General features: G+C 41.9%; 1 protein-coding gene across 1 annotated transcript in view; it reads left to right on the forward strand.

Moving 5' to 3' along the window:
• SVEP1 (sushi, von Willebrand factor type A, EGF and pentraxin domain containing 1) overlaps positions 1-12372 on the forward strand; it is a 186549-nt gene extending 174177 nt beyond the window's left edge. Inside the window, exons 45-48 of the mRNA XM_009328996.1 lie at positions 1790-1885; positions 4723-4818; positions 7661-7754; positions 9803-12372. Coding sequence (XP_009327271.1) covers positions 1790-1885; positions 4723-4818; positions 7661-7754; positions 9803-9833 — 317 coding nt within the window. The 3' untranslated portion in view covers positions 9834-12372. The remainder of the gene's footprint in view (positions 1-1789; positions 1886-4722; positions 4819-7660; positions 7755-9802) is intronic.
• The last annotated feature ends 627 nt before the right edge of the window (positions 12373-12999 follow it).

A 12999-nucleotide genomic window follows, 5' to 3' on the forward strand; every position in this document is an offset into this window, starting at 1 on the left:
CAGAGGTGAGACTGACTGGCCTGTAGTTCCCCGGGTCTTCCTTTTTTCCCTTTTTAAAAATGGGGGTTATGTTTCCCCTTTTCCAGTCAGTGGGAACTTCACCGGACTGCCACGACCTCTCAAATACGATGGATAGTGGCTTAGCAACTTCATCCGCCAGTTCTTTCAGGACCCGCGGATGGATCTCATTGGGTCCCATGGACTTGTGCACCTTCAGGCGCCTTAGATGGTCTCGAACCTGATGTTCTCCCACACTGGGCGGCTCTTCATTTTCCCAGTCCCCGCCTTTGCCTTCTGCGGCTTGGGCGGTAAGGCTCGAGCAAAAAGTCAAAACAAGGCAACAAGGCAAAAAAGTCATAAAGTACCTCCACATTGTCCATATCCCGGATAACCAGGTCTCCCATGTCGTTCCGGAGAGGGCCCACATTTTCCCTCATCTTCCTTTTATCCCCGAGGTACCTATAGAATCTTTTCTTGTTGCCATTTCAACAGACTCCATGCTGTAGCTTGCAGCTTGGCATGGCTTAGCTGCAAGAGTGACTCAAGTTTGGCTCTATCAGAGGAAGATTTGCATTATTTCCAATGTGGAGCTCAGAACTCAACAATGTTTCAGTGTGCTAAACCGCTGTTTGTGTTTAATACTAACATTGAACAAGATCTGAAACACTCCAAACCTAAACTCATATTTTGCTCACCTAGTAACTAATTAAAGATAGGATGCAATTAACAGTTCAGACTGAGTTTCCTGAGGTTACTCTGTGTTCATAACTACCACTAATTAGAAGTTAGTCTGATTATTTATTTGTTCTGTAGTATCATCTCGAAGCCACAATTTTTGATCTTCTGTATACAGTACATACACCAACATGACAAGGATTGTACTTCCTCCAATGATCTTGAAGTCTAACATGTTTGTACTTAGCTTGCCACATGATTTTGTGAAGTAGTCCTGGTTTCCCTGGATGTATTAGCCAAGATACAGTGCAATGTCATAGAAATGAAGCACAAAGCCTGTCCAGTCCAGGCAACATATTGGGCTATCATGATAGAGTCCACTTCAGATTCCTCATTTTTATGATCGGGTGCTTATTAACAGGTGTGCAAGCCAAGGAGCACCAGTCAGTATGAATGCTAAGTGAGGTTTATAATCACACTTTGGGTTCCACAGGTAAACACTTACTGTGCCACTGCTGCACTCTTGTTGGTCACTCCTCATTACGCGGGATGATAGTGCAATAAAAATTGCTTGTTCTATCACAGTGTTTAAATTTACTTTCAACAAACCCTATTTTATGCCAGATGGCATTATCTTGGTGTTTCATACCAAGGTTAGAAGAAAGCTTGTTTTCTTTTTAGAGTTAAGAAGAAAGGTTTTTTTCATTTTAAGGTTAATTTAGAAGGGGGGGGGGGAAGTAATAGTTTTTGTTTGGGGTGGGGTTTTTTGTTTTGTTTTACAAAAATGAGTGGAGAAAAAGCAGATAAAGCATAGTTGCAGCCTTGAAACATTATCCAAATAATTTACCCAACTATTTTAAAAACTTATAAGTTTTCATTCTTGCCATCGACAATTTTTTATTGTCTTAGTGGGTCCCACGCTCTTGCTCACAGTACCTAGTCAGACACACGGAGCCAGAAAATGATGTAGCCCTTGAAATCAAATTTATGTTTCTGAACTTCACTACGTTTGTTTGTTCTAAACTTTACAACTGCAAAGATCTGTGCAAGATGCTGAATTACTAAGTTTCTAATTAACCGTCTTGAGTTTGTCAAGTAATTGTATTGTTTTCAGCTGTCTGTCGGTTCCCATGTCAGAATGGTGGCATCTGTGAGCGACCAAATGCCTGCTCATGTCCGGATGGCTGGATGGGTCGTCTCTGTGAAGAGCGTATGTATATCATCCCTAAGTGTAATTTTAAGGATGTTGTAGGTTAGACAAGTGAATTCACAGTAGTGAACCAGGTGGGACAATTAAAGGCGTAAGAGCTAAAAACATAAAAATCATTACTTTATTCTGCTTGATGAATCAGAGAGAACAGAAAGGACCAACTGGTTGCTTGTTTCTAGACAAATGACCATCCCCTGACATCTCCAAACCAAAACAAGCACTTGTTTAATTGATGTGATTTTGTTTGTGGATGCCCTTTCACTATGGTTGAAGAACAGCCTGCTTCAGTTCTCCAAAGTCTGCTTCTAACAGCAATACATGATAGTTTTGGGGAAAGAACAGGGGTTAGAACAGGAGGGATGTGAGTGTTCTGCTGGTGGCTGCATTTGTTTCTTGGCTTCCTTTTTTATCAGTCTGTGGTTATGAACCTGATTAATTAATGTTCAAATACAACAACTGTGTCACCTTTTCCATGCTGTCCTTCCTGACCTGTGTACCTGTACCCCACAAATTCTGGGCTAGCTTTTTCTGGCCTGGATCTCTGAATAGTGAGACAACAGGATCTGTTCTGGTTGAAAAGAGCCAAATCTGACTCTTGGGTCTGTCAGAGATGCCCTGGGTGACATTAGGGATGCCAGTTTGTGCCATGTTTCCCACTTTCTTCATGATGATCTTAGCACAAGGAATTTGGGAGGGCTAACCCTTTTATGCTGGCATAGCTGCTGCACGAGAAGCCTTATTACTGTACACAGTTAGGCATGGGTCTATGTGGATAGAAAAGGAAAGTACCCTTACTGTATATAGTACTCAGTATGGCCCTGACGTAAACCTTTAGCATGTCCAAGAACATCTGCAGCCACAGTGGTGTCACTGTCCCTGGCTCTGAGTATACATGGAGACCTACAAAAAGATGTGGCACCTCCTCCTGTAGTTCATGGAGAGGAATGTGGTTCAAGCATTTTGCTAGGTAGATGTATCACATCTTAAAATGGTCCTCTGAATCTACCTCTGCAGCTTTCAGGTCTTCTCTGTGGCAGTGTCAGTTCCACAGGGCACAAATTAGCTGTAGATACAGAACGAGGAGGAGAGGTTCAGCAAGTTTTGTCCTTCTGCATTTACTGAAACTCCAGCCATGTGGTGCATTCACACAGCCCCTCTTTTGCTGTCCCTGTGTCTGTCAGTACCACCATAGCCAGACATGCAAACTCAGCCCTGTATATTTCACAGTTTCAGCAGAAGATAACTGAGCCCTGTGTCTGGCAGAATTGTGTTTAGCATGCCACAATTGATTTCCTTACCTTACCATTAGTAATGATACTTAATGCATTCTTCAGGACCAGAGGACAGATTTTATGCCCTCAGTTGTTTTGATCTGTCATCCCAATTCAGACCCTGTTTTCCTGTATGAAGAAAATGAACAGGCAGCTGACTAGCCAGATCACACTTCATGCAGATACAGGCAATAGCTCCCTCTTTTTTTTTGAGTTTTTTTTTTTAACTTTGGCATAGGTAGTGAGGAGAGGGGAAAAGGATTCCCACAGCTGGTTAGTGCCACCTCAATTTTGCAGTGTTGCTTGTCAAGCAAGGTGCACCGGTGAACAGAAAAGATAGGTTTAGTCTTTGGAGTTGAGGGCCTGTTCTGAAAGTCAAAGGGATTTTTGAGTGCTAGCATTGACCATTGATCTGTCAGGATCAGGCCACAGGTGAGGCCACAGAGCTCTGACAGAATTCGGTCACCTTGTAGTTCACAGTACATTTCACAGATAACAAGATAGATTCATCTTCCTGAGAGAGGCCTGACCACTCTAAAAAACATGCAGAGCACTACTAGTTTAATGATACAGACAAGTAATTCTTGGTGATATGGGTTAGTCCTATGAGCTCTCTGCAAGTTCACTGTTCTTTTCTTATTGAGGCTGACTGCACCTGCTCAGCTTGACCTCTGCTGTGCAGGGGAAGAGGCATCAGTCCTCTGCAGCCCCCATCCACCCTCCCAGTATAAAACTCCACTGGAAGTGCCACTCAAGGGTCCAAATTTGAGACCCAGCTCAACTCTTGCTCTTATTAGAGCATGTTCACACGAGTACTTAATTCAGTTAGGGTAGTGGAGATGGTAGTTTTGTGAAGGTACTTAAGTCATGAACAGTGTGCACATCGGACAATTTTGCAGATCTGCTCACAGGAGCAGTATAGCTTGATTGGTGCTCAGTCCAGAGGACATCAGCTGCTTGGTATCTGCTTTGTTTCTTCCCCAAAGCTTCCAGCCACGGTCAACCTGTTGCACCCAAAATGCCTTGTATCAAAGCTGTCTTTCCATGGGGAGCTTGTGGTGTCACCTGTCTCAGCATGTTTTCACTGGCCCAGAGCAAGTGCTTTTCTGAGGACAGGACATAGATTAACTTGTTTTGGATGTTACATTGTGGGACCCCAGGGAATCCACAAACAATCCAGTTGCTTGTAATTAAAGTATGAATTGATTTTGTTAGCCACTGTCACAGAAGTGGGCAATGTCTGTGGATAATACACATGAGAAACAGGCAAGCAGCCCTGCTTATTTCCAGTAAGCACAGAGTCTACAGGCATCTGAAGGACTCCAGCAATTGCTCCAGTCTGTCCATTTGTTTGCCATCATTCCTTCTCATTTCTGGCTGCCGTGCCAGTCATATTTGCTGCTCATGCCTTGTGGGTAGATCCTACTCAATTCTGCTGATACTACATGCAAACACTTCAAGGGGTAGTAGAGTTTATAAATAAACATAAGTTCTTTTCTTGTACACTTTATTCTTTGCTTTCATGGGAGATAATTCTTTTCACTGGTTCTCTTCTCCTCTCCTTAGCAATATGCATTCTGCCGTGTCTCAATGGAGGACGCTGTGTGGCCCCTTACCAGTGTGACTGCCCCCCTGGATGGACTGGATCGCGCTGCCATACGGGTAAAACCCCTTTCACCTGCATTTTTTTTCAATTTTTTTGACTGTACTATCAATACCTAGTACAGTTCACCAAGGACTCTGTAGAACTACTAAGCTTCTCACAGGAAAACCCAGGCCTGCAATAATATTCCTGGAGGATTTGCTGCAAACTATTTTCAGAGTAGTCACTGATGAGTCTTTAAAATCTTCAGAAAAGTTTGCTCCCAGAAAGGACAGACAGGATTTACAAGAGTGCTCTCTGCAAAAAGCAGTGCAGAGGAGAGAGGATTTCCAAAGAGAAGAATAAAACTGGACTGTCCGTTCCAAGAAGAGTTAGAATTTAATTTTCATCTTCAGCACATGCAGGTCACCATTAAACTCACGAACAAGCTGCAGGTACTACAGACGTTTTTCACCACATAGTCATCTGGTTTGAGGGATTCCCACTTAATGCCTGAGTTCTGAGCTAGGCAAGAGGGCAGAGCAAAGCAAGGATTTGTTTAAGGACGGTTGAGTTTAATGGGTACATGGTACCCATGTAAGGGTACCTTACATTAGGTATCACCTAAGTTCTCTGAACAAATTTAAAGTGCGCTTCATTTTACTAGATCTCTTACTTGTACCTAACCAAGGCTGAAGGGCATGTAGCACACCAAAATAGGAGGGGTAGTGAGAGGAGTGATTCTAGGCTCCAGACCTGTGTCCTGGCAAGTCAGCTTGTGTCAGATGAGGCTGATTTGCAATTAGGGATAATATTTGAACCCAAGTTTGGAATACATGGTTCCACATCAAGACTAAACAAATGCCAGTTTTTGAAAGGCTTGTCCCTGTGGAAATAGCCAGTAAAACTCATAGCAGTTGAGTGATCATTGAAATGTCTTTCAATCATTATTAAATCTCAATCGCTTATAAATGTTAACTATTTTTTTAAATTATTTTACAGTTTGTTCACTGTATTTTTATTGTCCAGGTGCACCTTAACTGATTGTTAACAGGGCCTTAACATGAAAGCCGGGATTTGCCTTCCTGCAAGACTTTGGAGTGGCTGATTGGGTGAACTGGAGGAGGAATTCATGCTTTTGTTAATGATTGTTCATATTACTTGTTCAACTAATAAGAATAGTGAGTCTGGGGGATAAGCTGTGTGATACACTGCAAACCCAACCATCCTTCAGCAAACTGAAATTCCAGAGTGAACATTTTAACTCAGAACTACTGTCTTTTGAAGGGACACTTGCCTCAAACATAATGCATGATTTCCTCTCATATTTCACGAACTTTGCAGCTATAACAGCATAGGTGGTTGTGGAGGGTAGATGGCTTTTTCACTTTTGGGCCAGCAAGTCAAATCTGCTGGCCCAGATTTAGGCCAAAATCTGACTTGCTTTTTGGTAGCTAAAGAAAAAATTCTAGTGAGCAACTGCATCTATGCCAAAGCCCATTCATAAAAGCTCGTAACCACTGCTTATGAAGTTATTAAACTACTTCTAATTTTACTTACTGATCTTGACCTTTTGCTGTGACAGAGCAAAGTGAAATGAGAAATATTTGGATTAACTGCTGGTCTCACAGGAATAATAATGTGCATAAAGTGAGAGCTAAAGATGTTTCATTCATATGCTTGATTCCAGAATCAGAAGTAATTTTCAACATGATAAACTTGGTGCACTTAATTGCACAGGGATGGTCCATCTCTATAACCTCCTCCCATTGTTTGTTCGTGTTTGGCCCAGAGAAATCGGAGTAGTGTATTTCCATCTCCTTTCGCATTCCTGTGATTACTCATTCCATTTCCTGTAATTCCATTTTAATCAGTGTGTCGTGATGCATAGTCCTTGCAAAATATTACCCACCATTTGTCCTCACTGGTATCTTTAGGTCTGTCATCTAGATATGGCATTATCTGCTTAAAAGACTTCACGTTTTTCAGCTTTCCTGCAATATAAATGTCTGCATTTGAAGGACCTCATTAAGTGAGTCTCTAAATCTGTTCTGTAAATTGTATGGTGCTTTATCTTCCAGTCTCAAAACTGATGGGAAGACTTGAAGTTTTGACTTTTGTTTGGTTACTTGATACCCTTGGGTTAGGCTGTCACACAAAAGCAGGTGGAGCCATTTCACAGCTGGCCCAGCACAAACCCATCAGGCAGGCTAGTGTTTGTTCTCTCATTCAAATGTCCTGTACCACCTAGTCACACCTCTTATGGCTATTCAGTGTCTTTCGGGAACTTACTGTCATTGTCTGCTTCCTTCCCTTGTCTCCGTACAGGTGCCATTGTGTGAAGTCTTAATCCTTGCCTGCTGTTGATCTGTAAATGGCTTTCTGACCTTTAACTTTCTCTGTTTATGCTGCCTCTTTCTATACTTTTTTACCACATCTGGTGTCTGCTTGTGCTGGCTACTGTTTAGCTGTCACATTCCTTTCAAATAAACACCCACATTTTCTTCCTAGAAATAAGGCCTGTTCTCCTGTTGATCTTCTGACTCTTCTCTTCTAGTTCCTCCTCCTGCTTCCACTTGCATTCCTTTTTTTGCCTCAACTTGAGGCAAAAAGAACAGAATTTTTAAGGCAATGTAAAATAATACACTGGCTATTTCATGCAGCTCATACACTGCAGCAGATAGCAAAAGTAGTAGAGAGGGTCAAGTCACATTCAGCAGAGATGCACTTCTAAGACTGCCCTTTCCAGAGAAAACCATCTTTTACAACAGACTCACAGTTGATGTTTAACGTTGTAGTTTTGAGAGTAGTCCATTCTTAACAGAATAATGCAGGCTGGATTTTCAGTGCCCTGTTCCTTAATCAGCTTGTTGTGGGTGTGCTCATTAATGCAACTCTGTGTGTGTGTGTATTTGTATGCAGCTGTTTGCCAATTGCCTTGCTTAAATGGTGGGAAGTGCATACGACCAAATCGGTGCTATTGTCCCTCATCATGGACTGGACATGACTGCTCGAGGTAAGTGTTGTTGAGCACTGTCCCATAGCGAGACTGAATCACACCCTACTGAACCCTAAATCTGAAGAATGTGCAATTAATTTTGCACATTTTGAGCATCTCTAGATCCTGTAAATCAGTGGTCATTGGATGGCTCATGATTTATGGGCTATCTGGAAAGACCTTAGAGAGTACTCTGCAAAATGATTGCCAAACTTCTAGAAAACTCAGGTACATGTAAGCAGGCAGGCAAACCTATAAGGTTTAGCCTTTATTTTTAATGGTGTAAATGGAAAATATTTGTTGTGATGTAATAGAGAATGATCTTCAGGAAATTTGGGTGGCCTAGTATGTACAAGTGTTCATTTTGAACTGTATATACCTCAGCTGGGTCCAGGTGCAAGACTAGGGTCATGCAACAGATGTTATAAATAATAGCTCTTCTTACACCTAGTGTTGAGTGGTGTAATCATTTAAAGAGTACAACACAGTGCCTCTGAGTCTAGTCCCAGTTCAAATCACCTGGCAGTGCAGTACCCATATCAAGAGCCCCAAGGACTAGACTTAGATCTGGTTCATGTGTGCTCTCTTTTAGAGAGTTTTACCACTGCTTGTGTTTTGGTTTGCTGATTCATGTCTAATGGGTCCAATAGTGGACTAGGTTTTCAAATCAGTGAGCCCCATCACCATGCAAGGCAGCACTTACAGCATTAGCTTTGTTTTTTAAAGTTAACTTGTGAAGTTTGGGTGTTTGGCTTTGAGGGCAGTCTGAACAGGACTCAGTTTTTCTTTGGAAAGCTGTTTTATTTCATGCTGCCATTAAGAGCCATTTACAACCCTGAAGAGGGAAGGCAGGTGGAATGGTAATGATGTTGTGGTTGGGAATCAGATATAGTAACAAAACATGCAGCATGAGTTCTCCTGCTCCCTGCATGGAATATTAATGAGGGCCATGAAACACAGGCTAGCAAAAGTATTTATACCTCAACTCACACAGGCTCCTACTGAACACATTGGTCGTTATCCTGGAGAGATAAATAAATAACAGCTAAATATTAATGTTTTTCTCTGGGATACAGACAAAACCTGTGACATTGTACATTTTTTCTATTCTTCTTCTGGACAGGTAGTGACAGACATTCCTCTCTGTCTCTCTGATACACCGTTTATCTTAAAGCTACAGAAAAGATGCTTGTTTGAGAAATTACGTTGCCCAAAATGAATAGTTTTCATTTGTCAGCTGTGATTATATATGCCTAAGTGAACCAACTTAAATGTACTGCCAAACAAACAGTATCCAGCTTTAGACTGAAAGCTACACATCTAAAGTCTGATAGTATTTCCATTTAGGACATGAAGCAGAGAAGCCCAAATCCAGTAGATTTAGCAGTCAAAAATTATGCAGTTTACCTCTGAGGCAAAGCAAAGTTTCAGGCTATTACCAAACTGGACTCTTCTTGGTTTTGTTTTTTTTTTGTCCAAGTCCACAGCTCTGTGCAGCATTGTGAAATCTGAGAGAAAGTGGATCATTAGCCCTACGGGCTTGCAGTCTAGCAGCTCGCCCTTCAAGAGCTGTTTGAGAGGAAGTTTCCCACACAGAACTGGAGGGGGTTGAGGGGAGGGGACATAAACAAGCACTGAAATCTGTTCTGTATTTTGTTAATCTTTGGCCTCAGCCGCTGGTGGCTCTTTACCAGGTACGATACTGTTCTGAGGACTCAAAAACAATACAGGCAGAACAGGAGTAAATGCCGTGATAGCAAAGATTCGCTGTTGCAGGTTAACTAGGTGTGATTTATAAAGGGAAGCTGAAAGGGCCAAAAGCTTTTATCAGCATCCAGGACAAGGTTAGCTCCAAACCACTCTGTGATGAGTCATGACTTATATTAAATGCCGGATATCTCTATTCCCCACTCCCACCGTCTTCCCCTCTCAATATGCCACCTTGAGCTGTGGCACTCTAATCCCTGGTATACTTTCGGACACCATCCTCTTATGCCTCACTGTTGATCTTGTTTGCTATGTTCAGTACAGCACTGATTTTATTTTGTTTGGGTTTTTTGACGCAGGAAACGGAAGGCTGGATTCTATCCCTTTTAACATCAGAGCAGCAGTTCTACATTCAGATACCTTTCTTCAGCCTAGGCACCAGGGCTTGGAATCTAATGCATTGTAAATCAAATCCATTGCTTCCCTTCCCCCCCAGCTCCCTTGTTTTATATTTTATTTTGTGATACATTTTTACTATACCTTTCCATTTTTAAAGAAATCCTCTGTATTTTTCATTTACAAAAGTATTATCAAATATATGCTGCTACACACACACACACCATACACACATACACATACAAATGTAAAGATTCCTACTGTCCACTGAGGAAGTGGTTGTATACAGTGAAGTCCCTCCCATTTCTTACATACAGTAAGCTAATTAAACCATACTGTACTGCCGACCGTGATTAAACAGAATGTGGCAATTCTGCTTACCATCTGCAAAAGCATATTGCTGTCCAGCAACTCAACAGTAAAGAATAGTTACGCAAGGCTAACTGAGCCGCTAAACTTTGCGTTGAGCCTGTTTCTGATCTCATGTTGGTGTGAATTAGAAGTACATGTGATAAAGTCCATGTTGTAACCACAGTTTCTTGCAGGCATAAGAAGAAGATTCTGTAATGTATATTATGTGACATTAACGTCATTGGAGAGTGACTTAATGGAAGGTATTGGCATGAATTTTACCTGAGATTTATTGGTAAAACAGTCAAAAATGTAAAAGAGATGAGAGAACATCATGTCATTCAGAGAAAGATGGACCAAGTCTAACCAACAAGAGCCTTTCAAGCTTTTTGGCTTACAGGCAGTTCAGGTGTAGCTCTAAAGCTGGATAATCCAGGATCCAGCAGTGGGAAGCAGGCAGACCACTGAAACCTGCGCCTCCCATTTGCCGTGGGACTCACCACCTGCCTGTAACCACCATCCCTTTCCTGTGTAAATTATGAAATACATGTCTAGCAACTGTCTGCTAGCTTTTGATACATGGGGTTTGGGTCCCAAAGTTTGACTGCCCCTAAGATGGAGAGAGAAGGCACCAGTTATGTTTACAGGTGAAACTTCGCTATTTGCTTACAGAAAGGTTGTATTTATGTTACGCAGAACCCTCAGAGAACTGGAAAAGGCCTCTCGAGTACACATACAGGCAGAAATACTCAGCTGAGTGAGAAATACTGAGAGCATACATGCTGTCAGATTTCTCTTTCTCACACTGTTGATCCCATTGCATCTGAGGATAACACACACCTGAATGCCATCGTTAAGTCATGCTCTAATGAACTGAGATGCTAAGATTTACCTATGGTTAAGCAGGGTGGTGGAATTACAAGGTGGAAATCACATGCATTTTTTGAGGTCAAATGTTTGGTAATTATTGTCAGTTAGCAAAAAGTCTGCTAAAGTGAGATGTTAAAGTGACAACCTGAGAGTCATTGATCAGAAGCTCCATTTTTCCCAGTAATAATAGAAAAGCGTGACTTGCAGTCAGCACTGGGAAAGAAGAAAGAGAAATAAATTTTACCTTACCTGCTTAGTTACCCTCCAGATTAAGAGTGTGCACAACCTGCCCCACCCCTCCCCCCTTTATAGATTTACCTTCCTTTCATGAATGCATGAACTTGGACACAGGAAAGTGGTATGACGCCAAAATGAGCTCACAGTTACACTAATAGGGCACTAGTAAATACTGACACATAACTTATGGCTGTTAGCCCAAGACCAGAAATGGGGAAGAAAGAAACAAGCAAATTTGTGAGCCAGTAAGAGCTTTCAGCCAATTAAAAGAAAAACAGATAGGTAAAGAATAGGAGTCATTAGGGGATCAGATTTAATGTGAATGTAGATTCCTTCCCAGTGGGAGCTGCAACCAGCTGAAGAGTTGTTGTTTCAGCTCTCACAACCTTCTTTTTCTAATGGACTCTGCTAGCACGTAGCAACAATCTTCTGTCTCCCAGCTCCACAGCCATCGATGTTTACAGCTTTGACTGAAGTTAGCATTCAGTAAATAATGTCCGCATTTCAACCCATAGTCACCACCATTTCTAGGCACTTTGTTCCTTGACCTTCTTGGCTGCCTTAACAGCATATGAATGGAAGTTGCAGTGAGCAACACAGGACTTCTCAAGGAAAAGAGCGCATGGGTGAGAAAAGCAGATCTTTATTTATATGTCACTCTCATGTTTTGGTCCAGTGTGCTTCTCTGGTGTGTGCCCGACTCTGCCCTGGCGATCTCCAGAGCAGAACAGCAGTGGTGAGGACAGTGCTTAGAGCTGGCAGGACATTGCTGGAGACTTTAGGGCTGCGGGATGGCTTTTAGCACTCCAGCTTCACACTAGTGACTAGTACATGGAGTCCCAAGATCGACCCAGTCAGCACGTTTCGTAAGGAGATGTGGTGGTAGGACAGAGTAGCTGAAACTAGAGGCTGTTGTATTAGTGCTGTTGATGATGTTTTGATACTTGCTGGAACACTTTCCCCTCCCTACCCAGTACTGTATTGTCATTTATGTCACTGCTTGTTGTGTGTTTTAAACGACTTCTGTGTGATGCACTTTACACTGTAAATAAAGTTGCACCCTGTTTAGTACCCATATAGAGGCAACATTGCACTCTTTTCTAAATGTCTTGTAACAAAGATACCGACCTACCCTTTAGGACCTGCTGGCAAAGCCCGAGTATTGAGGAAATGGAACTCCACTCAAGGGAAAAGAAAAAATAATTGCCAGTAATCTTAAAAGGATGTGCTGGATTAGTCCACATTTGATCTTCAGATAAAGATGCAGTTAGCACCTAATTTTTCAAATCTTTTCTGCTGCTAGACCACATTTTATAACCTATAAGGGCCAAATTTACCACTGGCATAAGCAGGTGCATTAAAACCTGCCTCATTCACTACTTACACCAGATGGACTTGCAGCTTGTTTTGTTCTGCACCAGTACTGGAATTTTTAGAGCTATGGAGACACCCATATTCAAAGACAATTGACGTAAAAAATGTACAATAGCAGAAAGAAAACTTTGTAACTCAAAACTCCACTTCTCCAAACAAGAAGCATGTAGGACATAGCAGTCAGAAGATTTAGGGTGTGGGGCTTTTGAAGGTAATGTTAGTAAGCCTTTCAAAGTTTTGATACATAGGCGTTGGTTTTGATACATGGGCGTTGAAGTGCAAAAGGTTGTCAATGTTTCAAAGCCTCCCCGTAAGCCACCAGCCCAAA

The sequence above is a fragment of the Pygoscelis adeliae genome, unplaced genomic scaffold (assembly GCF_000699105.1).
Source record: "Pygoscelis adeliae isolate BGI_AS28 unplaced genomic scaffold, ASM69910v1 Scaffold127, whole genome shotgun sequence".
Taxonomy (NCBI): Eukaryota; Metazoa; Chordata; class Aves; order Sphenisciformes; family Spheniscidae; genus Pygoscelis; species Pygoscelis adeliae.